This window comes from Dipteris shenzhenensis, chromosome 25, assembly GCF_047967505.1.
Source record: "Dipteris shenzhenensis isolate YYH24624 ecotype China chromosome 25, Dip_SZ_1.0, whole genome shotgun sequence".
Lineage (NCBI taxonomy): Eukaryota > Viridiplantae > Streptophyta > Polypodiopsida > Gleicheniales > Dipteridaceae > Dipteris > Dipteris shenzhenensis.
In genome coordinates this window covers 7,625,294-7,639,078 of record NC_141620.1, presented here as the reverse complement: position 1 = coordinate 7,639,078, position 13,785 = coordinate 7,625,294, and the positions used below count along the sequence as shown (strand labels likewise).

The following is a 13,785-nucleotide window of genomic DNA, read 5'->3' as shown; positions in this document are numbered from 1 at the left end:
CCACTGCTGCTGTCCTATGAAAGCGAATTTGAAGCCCTAGAAAGGACGGAATGGGCTCCCAAATTGTACGAATGGAACCGCCTTTTTGGGGCTATAGGATTAAAACTGGTACCTATGGAGCAATCAGGTAGCCATCTAGAACATCAAGATAGTCCCAGGGTCTGAGCCTTTAGCCACGGGAGTTGTTGTCTTGGACGAGGCTTTGGCCCTGGAGTTTGAGAGAAAGGGGAAGACTCCACGGCTGGCCTCGGAGGAGTCTTGCCCTGAGCTTGCAACGAGGAAGGTTGGGACTAAGGCTATAAAGCTACACTCTGTCGCAGGGGCTTGGGCACATACGTGCGCTAAGGCGAGGCGGGGGGGGCGGGGGGCGGGAGAGACGACGATTGCAGGAAGGGGTGGGAAAGAAGAGGGTGCAACAATGCGGGGAGGGGAGTCACACATCATCTCCCAAGGGAATAGAAAGAGGAGGTTCATGTCCCCACAACCTTGACATCTTGGGTCCTCTTGGGGGGGAGCATGAGGAGATTAGGCTTAGGGATTTCATCTCTCTATGCAGGCAGCTCTAGCCAGATCTTGATTTCAAGTCAAACGGGGGAGGCTTTCGCTCTCTTGCTCAGTCAGGGAAGGCTAGCCCTTGGTCCCTATTTTTTGTTCGTGGTAAAGACATTGGTCCTTTTGGCCATGGCCTATTGCATTGTGTCATGTTGGTATTTCCACAGAGGATGTATAGGACAGTTCATGAGGTTGGTTCAGAAATTTCTATGGACATGATCAGATGGTACGTGGAGTACCCATGCAAGGTGTTCATTGCTCTGGTCTGTGGTTAAATTTGTTCATAGTTGGAGGGTTTTTTGGTAGATGGGGAACTTTCCCAAAGCAAATAGAGGGCTGAGCATTAGTAGAACCCTCCTGGGAAAGTTTATCTTTAGAGTACCCACTCCAGGTACAGAGCCTTCGAAGCTCTTGCTTCAATTGGCTCCTAGGGAATACTCCTCGCACTTGGGGTTGGTGGCAGCAGTCTCACTGTTGGATCTTCACAGAGGCCTCCTTAATTGGGAAGGGGGTCACCTTGATGCGGAGCTTTATGAGGATGTGGTGACAACACTCCGTTGGCCTCATCCAGATTAGTCCACAATGTAGGTAAGAGTTCAATTGCCACCCTATTTAGGCACTCACCATGGTACATGGTCAAGAGGGGCACATGTTGGGCCGTTGGGCTCATATTAGTTGGGGACAATGGGATAGCGATCCTATCCGATCTTTGGGAGCTTTGTGCTGCCTCCTGACTTAATGGAGGACCAGCTTCATGCAGTGGCACATCTGAGGGGTGCTCGAGGAGATCGACGCAGTTACCATTGTGACATGGCATGAAGGGATTTAGAATGGCCTCAGATTCAACACACCCCCTTGATGGTTCAGCCAGTTCTCTAGGATAGGGGTGGCAATTGGAGTTCCCTTAAGGGCTGAGTACATTGGTCAATACCCAATCTTCTACAGCATAGCCCAACTGCATAGCCCAACTACGACTGCTATCGCTAGAGTTAGATCTGATTGATCTAGATCTTCAAGACAAAGGTGTTTTGGCCTCTTGGAGTGGTAGAGGGCCAAAGTGGTTGGGAGACAAGAAAGAGTGGGGCCATTGATCCTCGACCTTATATGGATGAGTTCTTTAAGTGGTGCTTGTGGTTTTGGAAGGTCCATCTGCTTTGAGAGATTTAGTGGGGCCTTGAGTTGGCATGCCTGTAGTTGGAGGCCTCAACGTGGAGTCTTTCTAAGGAGTGCATTGGGTGGAGTAGCAGATCCCCAATAAAATCATTATCGATTTTGGTCCTAGCTCTGGACCAGCGCATGGTTCGGACGACTATTTTTGAAGACTGCCGAAAGGCGTGATCTCATCAGCAAGGCTTGGTCTGCGGGTATTTTTAATGTTCTCATGGATCGAAGTATCTGTGTGCCATCTGGGAGCATGGTTCAGAGGACTCTAGGAAGACCGCCAAAAGGCGTGAGCTCATTGGCAAGATTTGGTCTGCAGGTATTTTCAATATTCAAGGTATCTGTTGGTTGTATACCCTTGGCTTTTGGTTCACACTTCTGGGGTACTCTACGTAGTGAGCTGAGACTTTGAGAGGCAGGCTGCAGGACAGCCAGCACCTGTTTCATTTCAGGCATGTCCCGAATTCCTGATTTTGTATCTCTTGTCAAAGCTTCTACAGACAGTCAGAAGGGGGAGTAATTGCATTCCATGGGCACCGAAAGCTGCCCAAATGCAGTGTGACAGCCCCAAGGCTGTATGCAGTCAGAACAAAAAGGATGGAAATGAAGAGAGGAAGGGGTAGGATGACCAGAAGAGACAGGCAGAACGAGTTTTGTGACAGCAAGGGGGAGCATAACAGAGATAAATGAGAGATGGAAGCCGAGGGTGTGAGTGGAGGAGAGGAAGGTGGGGTCTGCAAAGCTGAGGCGAGATGAAAGGGTAAAGGCTGACTAGCTAGCAGAAGCTCAAGAGCAGCGGGCCAGAACTTGTGTGCCTACACACGCTCTCACCCACACCTTATTTCGCATCTTATTTTGTAGAATTGTAAAAGCTTGGATATGTTATAATATTCTGTTGAAGTTGTCACACACGAAAATGATTGAGAGCACTGGCAGCTAAGGCTATCTTCAGGTTGTTAAAGAATGCTTCCTTTCTCAGGATGCAGTTTGTGCCTTTTCAGGGCTCAATTGCATTTGCATCGTCTTGTCGTTTTGTCTACTTGGAAGTTATCATGTTATGAGGAAAGAGTATTAGCTTAAGGCTACTTATGGGTTGAGTGTGTTTTCATGTCAGGGAAAACATCCTTCTGCACTGCATATGTTCGAGGAAATTACCAAAATTGCAAGAGGGAAGCAAGTGGTTGTTTTCCTAGACTATGATGGAACTCTTTCACCTATTGTAGATGATCCTGATTGTGCTTACATGTCTGAAGCGGTATATTACAGTACCTAAAAGCAAGGCTTCTCTAAAATTACCTTCATTCTTATGCTAGATTATGACATTTTGCTGGTTGTTCAACTCTCTGGTGGCACAGATGCGTGACACGGTCAAGAAAGTTGCTGCAAGCTTTCCTACTGCAATCATTACTGGAAGGCGCAGGGATAAGGTATCACTTGACTTGTTTCGTAGCTTTCCTACTGCAATGATCACTGGAAGGTGCAGGGATAAGGTATCACTATACTTGCTTTGTCGCTTCCCTGCATATATGTGTATGCCAGGCGCCTCTCTCTCTCTCTCTCTCTCTCTCTCTCTCTCTCTCTCTCTCTCTGTGATTTCACTTGAGTCTTCTGGTATATCAATAGCCTTTATGTCCCATAGCTCCTTCCATTCCTCACCATCTCTATAGCAACCCATGTTCTTTGTGGCCTCCATGGCCTCGTGTGGTATTCGATTTGCATCTATCTTCCCAAGTTTGTTGAGATACCCCATGAATTGGCGTAATGCTTCCCCCTTCAATGGTAGCATACCTGTCTCAGCGAGTAGGATGGGATAGGGTGTCTGTGCCTTGATCCCTAGCTCTCCTATGAGAAATCATTATGCATTGTTTCTATTGTTTTCCAATATGCTCCGGAAAGCTTGGGTCCCCAAGCTGGACACCCATAGACCATTGCTTGCACAAGCATAGTATAAATAAATTTTCTCATCTCCCAACTCCACAGGTGTGCCTTCATGCACTTATTTTGAAATCTGTATAGGGCTGTCGACTCTCCTAGGACTCTTCTTTCCACACATGTATTCCACTTGTAGTTATTTGTAGAGTCCAGCCCTAGGTATTTGTATGTTGTGGCTGTCTCCAAAGGCTCTCCTATACGAATGAGAAATTTATTTCGAGTCCCAATCACCATGACCTTTGTTTTCGCATGTTAACCTGCATTCTTGAGTATGTGCAGAAATTTCTCAATGCATCCAAGTGTTCTTGCATGTCCCTCTTGTCTTTTGCAAAGAGAACCACGTCGTCCGCATATATGAACAATAAAAAGCCATAGCCAGTAACCTGGACTACTACTCTTCTGTTTGCTTTCATCCAATCTTCCAGCTCATCTATGAAGAGACCAAAAAGAGTTGGTGTGAGGGGGCACAGCCCTGCTTGACCCCTATGTCACTACTCATGATGACCTTTTCCCTGGAACAGGATCCATCCATTGGTCGTTGTGCTAACTTAGCTAGTCTCTCCCACAGTTTTTTACGTGGTACTGTGTCAAAGGCTTTAAAGAAGAAGAAAGGATGAAAGTTTATTAGAAGTCTTCGAAAGGCCGAAGTGTATGTGAGATTGAAAGAAACCCGATACAATGAGCTGAAAGGGTGGAGCCTCTAACGGGGCATCATCACCCACATGCTCGATAGATTCTGAGCAACCAAGACATGCCCCATCATGTAAGCCCACATGGGGTGATTTGTGCCATCAAGTTTGTCCTATGATCCAAGCATCCCAAACAAGCCATCCTTGTTGCCAGCCATAGTGCTAAAATGCAAGGCAATAGCACCAACTAACAATGGAAATGATAGTAGTGCAATCTCCCAAATCCAAAGGCAGTTCACTACACAAGCTTCAAAGATCTTTCACTGCAAATTTGCTGTCACAAAGTGTACATGCTGGGAAAAGACTTCTAAAGGCAACATGGGGCTCCAAGGCAACACGTGTCCTTTCCACAATTCCAAGGAACCAAAGGAAGGACTGTTTTGCTGGAAATAAAAAAAGTCAATGCAGCAGAAGCTTACAAAGTGACTTTGACCAAGATTACAGCAAGAAAAAATGCTCCAAACTTGAAGACAGGTAGTCACCCTTGTAGGAGAGGTGAACCCTGTTGTGGATTCTGTGTTCTCTTTAGTTTTTCTGAAGGTTGTTTTTATAGGGTGTCTGTGCCTTAATCCCTAACTCCCCTATTAGAAAACATTTATGTCCATGTGTAGTTGTCCGTGGAGTATAGTCCTAGATATTGAAATACATGTGTTCGTCGATGTTTCTAGGGGCTCCCCTTCTAAGACGACATCTACTTGTTTATCACGTCTCCCGGTTACCATTACTTTTATCGTACCTATATTGACAAGCATCCCTGATTGTCTGCAGAATTCTCTGAGTGCATCCATGTCATTTGCGTAGATAAGCATTAGCAAAGTGTACCCTACAATCCGAACATCCTCCTTGCTGTGTATTCTCATCCACTCTTCCAAATCATCAATAAAGAGGCCGATAAGTGTTGGTGAGAGCGGGCATCCTTGCTTTATGACAACTTTCCCCTTGGGCTTTGATCCATCCACCAGTGGCTACGCTAAGTCTGCCAGAGCTCTTTCATAGAAATAGTATGTGGTTTTGTTGAGTTCTTGAGGGACTTTAAGCTTTTCCAGACTTTCCCATAGCTTCTTATGAGGGACTGTATTGAAGGCCCTCTTGAAATCTATAAAGCAACAGTAGAAAACCTCTTTCGTATGTTTGGCTCTTTCATGCCCTTATGGCAACTAAACGATCATCTACTGAGTGTTTGCGACGAAACCTTGCTTGGGATAGTGCCATGACTCCCTGTTCCTCCATCCATTTGTTGATTTTTTTGTTCAAGGATAGTGCTATATAACTTTGCCATTAGGTTGCTCACCATGATTGTCCAATCATTCTTTGCCATCTTGCTATCCCCCCTTGCTTATGGATCGGTACAATCCTACTAAGCTGCCATTTTTTGGAGAACCCTTCATTTAGAGCCATATTCATAACCTTGGTAAGCATTTTGTTGTCTTCTCTCCTCCCCATGTTTTAACATTTCTGCTACCAGCCCTTGTGTGTCTAGAGCTTTCCCATGAGGGAGAGAGAGAGAGAGAGAGAGAAAGGAAGAAAGAAAGAAAGAAAGAAATATTAACGTCCGCAGAAGCCTCATGGGCTTCAACGTACAAAGTACAAAACAAAATCCTTACATCATCTGGATAAACCACAGAGGGTCAAGGAGTGCACATGTGAGAGAGAGAGAGAGAGAGAGAGAAAGATTACTGCCTTCGGGAGGCCTCGTGGGTGTATGAGACAAAGAACTATATCAAAGTAACTCATACAAGCCTCTGTTGGGCTGAGGCAAAGGGCTCACTAAGGCCCTTTGCTGAGTCATATACAACTGCCCTTTGCTGTACAGAGAGAGAGAAAAGAAAGAAAAGAAAGAAATATTAACGTCCACAGAAGGCCTCGTGGGCCTATGGGACAAAGTGACACCAAAGAGAAAAACTCATACTGGCAGCCACAAGGGGCTGAGGCAAAGGGCGTGCTAAGACCCTTTGCTGAGTACTATGCTGAAATAAATATAGCTCACTGGCTCAAACAAAAACAAGTACAAAAATAAATAAATATATCATATCATATCATGTGCTATCTACTATCGTGAGCAGGCTGAGAACTGGAACTGGGTTGGAAACTCAGAAACTGAAACCGGACACTGTGGTGGCTCGTCTATGAGCGGTGAAAATGTCTCGAATCTGAGTCTGTCTGGCTGTCTCATATTGTGGCATCGGAGGGGGGCGTGGTCTCCTTGATCTCTGAACCTGCTGAGCTATGTTCAGAGTGACCCCTCGTCTTGGGCGGCCCCCTCTGAGGAAAGCTGTGATAGGGCGAACCTCAATCGAGTGTGCTCTGGGCGGTCTCCGTGTCGTGGGTGGCCTCTGCAGTCCTTTCTCGGTAATCCAGGCTGCCCGCATAGCATCCTCCTCCACTATGTCCTGGAGCTGACTCGAATGCATAAAAATCTGTGATGTGCCGCTGTCTGTGGTTAGCCTCTGCATCCTGTGGTGTGATCGCCTCCTGCTGCTCTCTGATCTGGCGTAGCAAGGTCTCCCTGTGTGGGCGCATCTCAAAGTAGGTAGAGCCCAATGCAGACCTGGTCATGGAAATTGATCAAGCGTGATAGTGGGCCGAAGCCACTCCCATCCTGATAGAGGCAGTGGTCTCATCCCAGATCTCGTAGTAGGCAGGTGCAAAACTAGTGTTCCTCTGTCTAAACCACTCCCAGTGTGCATAGCGTGCAGGTTCGCTGCTCTCTAGGTATACGTGCTGCTCTCCCTATCCCAATCCTCAGCTGATGGGATGAAACCCGCATCTGCCCAATGGTGATCCTCAGCGCATGTGAGACTTTTCTGTCCTCTAGATATAGGGGTCTGACGATGAATCCATCCTCTGAAACATTCAGGAATTTATCACAATAGAATTGTGTGTTGGTGGGGAGCTCCTGATCTCCCCCCCAAGCTCGAGATGTTTGGAGCTGGAGAAGATCTAACCGTATGATACGGTTAATCTCATCTCGCGGGATCGGCTCAGGGGGTGCATCCAAAGTATACTGAAAGGGAGGGAGCCTGTCCATCTGAATCCCGTGTCTGGCAAACCATGTGGATATACATGCATACCATGTTTCTGCCCCACCCTCCGCCAGTCGTTTGGATGTCTCCAGAGCCAGCCTCGGTAGTCTCCAATGGGATAAGTCCAAGACTCTATGATGAAAGTCACTATCTGAAAGATGGCATCAATCTGTAGTGGTGTCATGGTGAACTCTGCCTATATTATCTCATGCGGGAGTGAGGGCTTGCTCCGAATCGTCCTAGACCCCATGGTCACCTGTAATCGCTCAAATGTCTTCACATTGCTATCGGTAGATCACATCCCCAGAAAGGTGCTACATACAAGGCAGTTGGTCGCACTAGCATATCGAAAAGCCAGCACTTCGTCGGTGGATCCTGGAAGTGTGCTTGGAAACACTGCCTCTCCAATCGGGCCAGAGCACCCCGTCCCCGTGTGAGTCGTGCCTAGGCTGCATGTGCCATAGTGAAAAGGGGTCCTGTGACAACTGCTCCCAAATATGTGTATGACTGCACTATATCCACTGGCTCGTTTCGATAAGTGAAATTGAGTTGTAGGATTACTGCGTATGGGGTGTTGAAGACCATAACCTTGGTCTTTCCAAGGTTGACTGTCAGGTCTCTCTCTCTACAGAACACCTCTAGGGCCTCCAAGTGTCTCTGCAGCCCCTCCGCTGAGGATGAGATGAGGACTATGTCATCAACGTATAGCAATATCTGTATCATGAGATCGGCCAGTGGTGATCCTTCGCCCCCTAGACGGTCTTTGAAAGAGGTGATCTCATCAATGTACAGCCCGAAGAGAGTCGGTGAGAGGGGACATCCTTGCTTCACTCCAATCGTACTCTCAACCCAATCCGATAGGCCTCTTGGGACACGAACTCGGCCTCTGACTAACTCATATAGGCTCATCACCCCCCATATGAGTGTCTCTGGAATCTGCAGCTCCTGTAACCACTTGATCATGCGGGATTGTGGGACAGTGTCAAAAACCTTCCTAAAGTCTACAAAGCATGTGTAGACTTTCTGGTGTGTAGACCTCGCCTCCTCAATGATAGCCCTCAAAGTGAAGATGTGATCTAGGGTAGAGTGCTGTCTCCAGAATCTTGCCTGTCCTAGTGCCTGCTGTCCCCGAGCCTCTGTATGACTGCTGAGTTCCCTCTCTAGAACTGATCCATAAATCTTGGCTAGAGTGTGGCCAATCATAAGGGTCTGATAGTTCCCCGGCTTTGTGTATCGGTACAATAGTGGTGATACTCTAAGAAGGTGAAAATTCGTGACAAACAGCCCGGTTGAATATTTGTGCTAGGATCAGGGCTACCACCTCTTGTCCATGTGCAAAGTGCTCAGTCCAGAGGCCCTCGTGGTCTTGCGCTCTCCGATTGTGTAGATGGTGAAGTGCAGCCCGTACATTCTGTGTGGTGAACAGATGACAAGTGGTGGGCCTAGGCGTGGAGGACATATCCGGCGGTGTCTGCATCTGGGCTTCATAGAGGGAGCATGCATACGTTTGCCACACATCTGGGTCTTCCTATGTGTGAGGAAAGCCCGTCTCTTATGGCATGTTGTCATCGATAGATCCTCTGTGCTTCAGGTGGCGTCAGATGACTCAAAGTATGCTGCTATGTGTAGTGGGCCCTTGCCTCTCTGCACTTGTCGTCGAACCAAGGGTTCTGAGGCATCTTCCCATCTCTAGCTTGCCTGGATCGGGTTGTGGGAAAAGATCTAATAGCAGCGTCCTGTACCACTGAGACAAGGGTGTCAGAGGCGTTTGTGGGGTCTATGTCATCTCCAAGTATAGCTAGGATCTCCCTGGCTAGATGGCTCATGTATACTGGGTCAAGAGCATGGTCAAAGTGGATCTGATGGGTGGGGGGAGCTCTCCATGTGGTTGGCGTGGTGGTGGCGATATGGAAGGTCAAGTATGAGTGATCAGCTCCAGTGGGGGGGGGGTATGGTGAAGTCGTGTATCCGGGACCATGTGTGGGTCTTTGTCATCATCTGAGAAGTCAAGTAGGCCCACCTGTCTATTTCCTGTCCGTGCATTGAAGTACCCTAGTAGGAGAGTGTCTCCTTGTCTAGAAAACTCCGTGATGTCATCATGGATCGTCTCACATGGACTGTCCATCTGTAGTGATCTCTCGTGCATAGGATGACGTGTCTGGAGGAAAGTAGCATATTGCAATGAAGATAGGCCGAGCATCTGGGAGCTGTCCACCGGAGCCATGAACTCCGCTATCTCTTCTCAACTCTCTTCTGTGAGCTGATTCCCATGTGTATCCAGTCACTGTGGGCAGCCCTCGCTTTGGACTCTCGTGTGTTTCGGTGTAGAAAATCATATCTCTATCATTATATGTCTCCAGGAAGCCCCCTGGGTCAAATCATAATGTGCCATTACAATTCCATACTGCTATTTTCAATCCCCGCTATGTGCTGTGTCACATCCTATGAGCTTGACACCGTCACAATTCTCCCTCTTCCTTCTCTTCCTTCTCTTCTTTATCCTCTTTATCTCCTCTTTCTCGAATTATCACCCTACCATCCCTATATACAGCCCATTTCCCTGCTTCCCTTGCTGCCATTACTTTTATCATACCTTCCCTGCGATGTTCCTATTGTAAGAGTCCCTTCAAAGTCGTCCTTGTGCTCATGAGGGTCCTCTGGTCCATGGCTGCCCGGAATTTCAGCACTAGTGGCTTTGAGGGTGCCTCAGGTTTACCCACCCTCCAGGCTGTCTCACAAGTGAGATTGACTCCCATTTTGGTGAACAGTATTTTTGGCATCTCTCATCGGAGTGTCTCCCATCGGAAGCCCCCTCACTAAGACATTTAATGCTTTGCTGGTCCTCCTTTTTTCCTCGTCAAGTGCTTTGGAGATAAATTCTTTTTTGGGGGCTGTTGTGCCCTTTTTGACCACATCCTTCCATTCCAACATCTTAGCTTCCCCTTTGCTGATTTGTTGTTTAAGCTCAGCATGTATGCCTTGCATTGTTTCCTGCATGGTGGCAATGTCCTTCCTGAGAGTGGCGTTTTCTGTTTTCAGCTTTTCCATTGCTTTGCAATTTCCTTCCGAGGGTGCTTTCATGTCCTTTATTTGCTGCAATTCAATCTCCAAAGCATGTACCCTGTCCTGGAGCTTGTTTTTCTCGCATATCCATTCACCCTTTTGATTCTCCCATTCCTCCTTTTTTCCCCTTTCTTTCCTTCATTCCTCCTACATTTTCCCTCCATTCTTTTTCACTTCAGATAGTGTTTAATGTACATGTGCCTTCTCCGCAAGGAGGGCCACATCAGTAGATTTCAAGCTATCGATTCTTTCAATCAATGCAAGGCATATCTTTTGGAGGCTGGTGAGGACATTGGACATAATGTTTGGAGTGGTCCCTGCTGTGTAAGCTGTCATGGCATTTTCAAGTTCTTGTTTCCCCCATATGTCCTCCACACATGCTCCTGTAGGCATTGTGCAATGTAAGTATTTGCCCTTGTTTATTTGCTGAACTGGAAAATGCAGTAATAGAGAGAATCTTCACATGTTTTCTCTGCTTCTGCACTTTTCTGTCAAGTTGGAGCCAATCCAGTGGGAGCTCGTGTGACCGCAGCAAGGGAGCCCTGATGTGCTGATGTGGCACTGCCATGTGTCAGCAGTGATGTGGCAGGCATGTGTTGTGCCATGTGTCAGCAGTGATGTGGCAAGCATGCGTTATGCCAGGTGCTGTTGGCGTGGCTTGTGGCAAGCGTTAGGGAGATGGCGCAGCCAAGAAGCTCGTGTGCGAGTAGGGAGCTGCGAGAGGGCTGGGTGTCATCGGCACCTGCAAAGCAAGGAGAGAGAGAGAGAGAGAGAGAGAGAGAGAGAGAGAGAGAGAGAGATTTTAACGTCCTTGGAAGACCTCGTGGGTGTATGGGACAAAATACACACACCACAAAACTACAACATCAGTTAGAGACTGACAGTCTGTGAAGGAGTACAACAACTCAGGCCCATATTATTTTAATAGCAGAACATAACTACATTTAGGTATTATGTAAGAGTGATCTGAATAACATCAGTTTAAGACTGAGAGTCTTTGGGTTTAGGTTTGAAATCTCTTATCAGTGCTTGCCCATCTCAGTAGACCGCCCATTCACCTTCCTTTCTTCTTTCACTTTGATGAGTTCATTTGCCCGTTGTTTGAGTTGGGTCTGAGCTCTTCAGATATCCAAATCCTAGTACCTTTCAGCTTGTTGGTTTGTCTAAGGATCTTGATCCTGGAGCTTTTTTCTTTGAAGTAAATCTGTGCCTGGTTACCCTTTCGAGTGATGAAGCTTATGTCATTCTCATCCCAATCGACTTGTGGTACTGCCTTCTTGAGTTGAATGATCTTGCTCTCATCAATGTGTTCCTCTTCCTCTTCCATTCTAAAACAGCTGAGACAGTTGTCTTGCAATCCTCCAATGCGTAAAATCTTCTTGTTACTTACTATGTTTTGCTGCTCTCTTACCTGAGTATAGAGATCACATTTGTCGATCTTGTTGTATTGCTGCTGTAATTTCCTGTCCCATGGATTTGAGCTGAGTGTTGACTATTTCTTGGACCTTGACTACGAGCTGTGGTGTCGGAGTTGCAGTGTAGCATTGCTGTAGGACTTCTTGTATTACCTCTTGTCTGCCTTCATTCTTCATTTCTGAAACTATCTTCTCCAAAGAAGCAATGCAGAGCTTTGCATCTCTGAGTTCTGGCTGTAGGAAGTAAATCCGTTCGTGTGGATCAAGCTTACTTTGAAATCTGTGATAAGTCAGAGCATAGGGGGAAGGCGTCAATGCCAGGGCGGCGTAGGATAGCTTCTTGGTGGCTGGAGTCGATGGGAAAAGCTTCGTTTTCGGGAACTCCATATGGATCAAGCTTACTTTGAAATCTGTGATAAGTTAGAGCATAGGGGGAAGGCATCGATGCCATGGCGGCATAGGATGGCTTCTTGGTGGCTGGAGTCGATGGGAAAAGCTTCGTTTTCGGGAACTCCATATTGAAAAAGACCTGTGCAATCAACGACCCCTTTATTTGAACTAACACGTCAGACTGAGCCAGGGGCTCAGCTCAGCGTGAGGCTGGGTTAGCTGATGAGAACTCCCCCTATGCAGCGAGCTATAAGCAGGCGGAGAGGCTAGTAGGTGGAGGGGGCTAGCAGATGGAGAGGATAGGCCAGGCTAGCGGCTAGTGGGTGGAGAGGCTAGTAGGCAGCGGCGGAGAGAGAGTAGGTGGGGAGGCTGAGTGGCAAGAAGGCTAGGTGACAGAGAGGTGAGGCTGAGTTGGCGAGCGGAGAGGCTGAGCGGGGGAGGCTGAGCGGAGAGAGAGAGAGGGTAGGCTAGGGAGAGAGAGAGTATGCAGCAAATAGGAGGGAGGAGGAGGGAGAGTAGATAGGATTAGATGTCACATCAAAAGTCAGTAGAGAGGATGAGAGAGAGAGAGAGAGAGAGAGAGAGAGAGAGAGCGAGAGAGCGAGAGAGAGAGAGAGAGAGAGAGAGAGAGAGAGGCAATATGATATGATTGTATTAAAGTCCTTTTGGGCCCCTCAAGATCTATGGGATTGGTGACCACTATTAAATTAAATGGTGATCCATTACAACCATTGAAATAAAAGTTGGACTATTTTCTGTGCTAGTCCAGTAATTTTACAGCGATGTTCCAAGATTTCTTTTAAGTAGCTTCCAAACTTGTGGGCTGGGTGTTCCAATAGATTCTTCAGGTTACAACTATGAGAGAGAGAGAGAGCCAAATCACATCCCTACAAGGGCCTACTCAATTACAGCTCGTAGGTGCTAGGCCGCTTTTACGAAGCGTCATCGCACAGTGAGAGAGAGAGAGAGAGAGAGAGAGAGAGAGAGAGAGAGAGAGAGTTTATTAAAGTCTTCGAAAGACCGATGGGTCTATGAGACTGTGAAAAACCTGGTACAAACAAGCTGTGGTGGTGGAGCTACTAAACGAGCATCCACACCAATGCAAAATGCAAAAAATGCAGAATGGGAGTACTAAGTCCTAAGTACAGCATAGTCATGTCAGTGGTGGACTATATATCAATCTCATCATCATCATCATCATCATCATCATCATCAGGACAGCAGGGTGGATGAGGCAATGGTGGCATGAAATCGGCGATAGAGTGCTATTGGCCACTCACAGGTGCAGCCCTGGCACGTCTCTTGGTCATAGCTCTGCATCTAACCAGGGCTATCGTGACCCCTGTTGGTCGGGCTCTAACTTTAAACAGGGAGGGGATGTCCCCAAGTGTGATCTGTGTGTCAACCTTTTGACTGAGCTGTAGGGTCACTGGCTCTGGGTCACGGTCAATTGAGGCCTCGTCTCGTGGGGGTCCATGTGATCTGGATAGAGATCAACCAATGAAAAAGTTTTCTCCTGTCTCCGTGCTTGAAGTATCCTCTCGTGGTGTCTAATACCTC

The 13,785-nt window shown here is 47.3% G+C and overlaps 1 protein-coding gene across 2 annotated transcripts in view; it reads left to right on the top strand.

Moving 5' to 3' along the window:
• LOC147885393 (putative trehalose-phosphate phosphatase C) overlaps window positions 1-13,785 on the top strand; it is a 143,878-nt gene that overhangs the window by 20,617 nt on the left and 109,476 nt on the right. For both annotated transcript variants that reach the window (XM_087396389.1, XM_087396390.1), the window contains 2 exons: window positions 2,828-2,968; window positions 3,069-3,140. In XM_087396389.1, coding sequence (XP_087252515.1) covers window positions 2,828-2,968; window positions 3,069-3,140 — 213 coding nt within the window. The remainder of the gene's footprint in view (window positions 1-2,827; window positions 2,969-3,068; window positions 3,141-13,785) is intronic.